The 2091-nt window shown below is 37.2% G+C and overlaps 1 protein-coding gene across 1 annotated transcript; it reads left to right on the top strand.

The window, feature by feature from the left end:
• Positions 1 to 679: 679 nt before the first annotated feature.
• On the top strand, positions 680 to 1839 carry LOC114517229 (t-SNARE domain-containing protein 1-like). Its single transcript, XM_028536885.1, has 2 exons — positions 680 to 1070; positions 1502 to 1839. The coding sequence occupies exons 1-2, from the start codon at positions 680 to 682 to the stop codon at positions 1837 to 1839; spliced, it is 729 nt and encodes a 242-aa protein (XP_028392686.1).
• Positions 1840 to 2091: the final 252 nt, after the last annotated feature.

Here is a 2091-nt window from a genome sequence, read left to right as displayed (position 1 = left end):
GTCTGCGGCAATTTCACTAAATCACAAACGTTCTTCAAAAAACTTGTGATGTTCAGCAGTAATGTAAGAAAGCAAGAGGCTATTTCCAATGTATTTAGAATAGCAGCTAATTCAGTGCATGAAAGCTTGCTTATATATGCTAGAACTAAAATTTTCACTTCATGGAAGAATGTTAGGTGTGAACAGGAAAGTAAAATTATATTATTCATCATGAAATGTGTAGTCTTGGTTTTATCAGTGTGATAGTGTTATCTGCATAATCCCACCTCCAACCCAGTGAACATGCGCGCTCAATTTTTGACTGCTTATAAAATACACCTTGGTCAAAAAAATCATGTGAAATCTCTAATCTTATGATCAGAGATGTCCTCTGTCAAATCGTATGAAATCTCCGATCATCGGCATGAAGCTCAAATGACAAGGTCGATTACTTAACATTTCGAAGTGACATTAAAAATAAAAAGATATGCTTCTTACCAGGGGCCGGTTGTTCGAAAGGCGTTTAACTTAAACGGCGTTTAACCACTATCCAGCGTATAAATTTATTATCCAGCGTTTAGTTAAACGCGCGATAAAATCGCGTTGCACAAAGCCCGTTTACTAGCGCGTTTAACTAACCGCTAGTTAAGATTACTTTAACCGGCGAAAACCGGTTTTTACCAGTCGTAGTCGTGTCAAAATGGAGGCTAAAAAAGCAAGAAAACCTAGAAAACCAAATTTCTCCACAGCTGAGTGCAATTTAATATTGCAATTAGCCGAGGAAAATATAGAGACTATAAGAGAAAAGTTCTCAAACACATTAACTAACCAAAAAAAACACGCAGTTTGGCGGTCTATTTGTAATAAAGTGAACGCACTAGGCGTCGCTTTGCGCTCGGAGACTGATGTTCGCGAGAAATGGCGAGCAATGTGTGGAGTGGCTCGGAAAGAAATGGGAAAAGAAAGGCAATCGATAGAAAAAACGGGAGGAGGAAGACCGACTGCACCGCCCACTTCAACAAGCCAAAGGATAATTGAGATTTTTGGTGATGAGCCTGGATTTTCGGGTATCCAAGGTGGTATCGAGTCAGGTAAGTGTCAAATTGCTCATGCGCCTTGCCCTTAATTATATATTCTTTCATTCACTACAAATTTCAAGTGACGAACTGCGAAGTTTTATTCGGTTATCGTGCTGTATTTTTCTACGCTTTCGTCCTCTCGACGCAATACTTCGCACGATAAATGATAGTTTTGTTTTCGAAAGAAAAAGTATCAATGTCGCTATGACTTCATCTTTCATTGAGATAAGTACAGCTTTTGTACAGCTTTTAATATTATTATGTACGCTCGTGTTTGAAATGTCTCATGACATACATCATGATACTATTTTTATTGTTTGAAGGTCTTTAAATGTGTAATATAATTTTCTATACTCTAATATAAACATAGTATAAACATAGTAAACCACTATATTTTTTACTTATTTTCAAAACGTTGACCATTTTGTGTTCTGTATTTGTAGGAACCAGTTTTACCCCTGAGCCAGAAAGTTTCACAGTTGATAGTTTTGATAGTGTTGGTGAAGAGCCATTACTTCAAGGTGAGACAGTAGAAGTTGAGGTGGAAGTCACTAGTCTTTCTAGTGAAAGTACCACTCCCAAGTCCTCAGATCATGCTGCTTTTGGGGGGCCGAGGAAAAAGAGAAAGATAACTAACCAAGATGTGCAATCAATGCATATTGATGTGCTCCAGTTGGAGAAAAGAAAGATAGAGTTAGAGGTGGAAAACCTAGAGTTAACAAAAATAAAGCTACAACTGGAGATAGAGGAACTCAAAGCAAGGGTTACTAATTTGCATTAATTTCTTACATTGCTCTCACATCAGGTCATTCAACCACCTCAAAGATAAAAAAACAAACAAACAACTTTTTTATATACATGCCAGTATATTTTCCATAGAAATACCCAACCATTAGCACTCTTTAAATGGATGCACATGTGCGACAACTTAGGTAAAACCTTTCCTACGTACATTTCAAGAGTGGTGATGCCACTATTGCTCTAGTGTGATGCAATACATGCAAATCAAAATCCTCACTTGATCTAAAAATTA

Source organism: Dendronephthya gigantea, unplaced genomic scaffold (assembly GCF_004324835.1).
Source record: "Dendronephthya gigantea isolate DGI-Jeju-01 unplaced genomic scaffold, DenGig_1.0 000007F, whole genome shotgun sequence".
NCBI lineage: Eukaryota > Metazoa > Cnidaria > Anthozoa > Malacalcyonacea > Nephtheidae > Dendronephthya > Dendronephthya gigantea.
The sequence above is the reverse complement of the archived record's forward strand: the minus strand, read 5'-3'. Positions and strand labels throughout refer to the sequence as shown.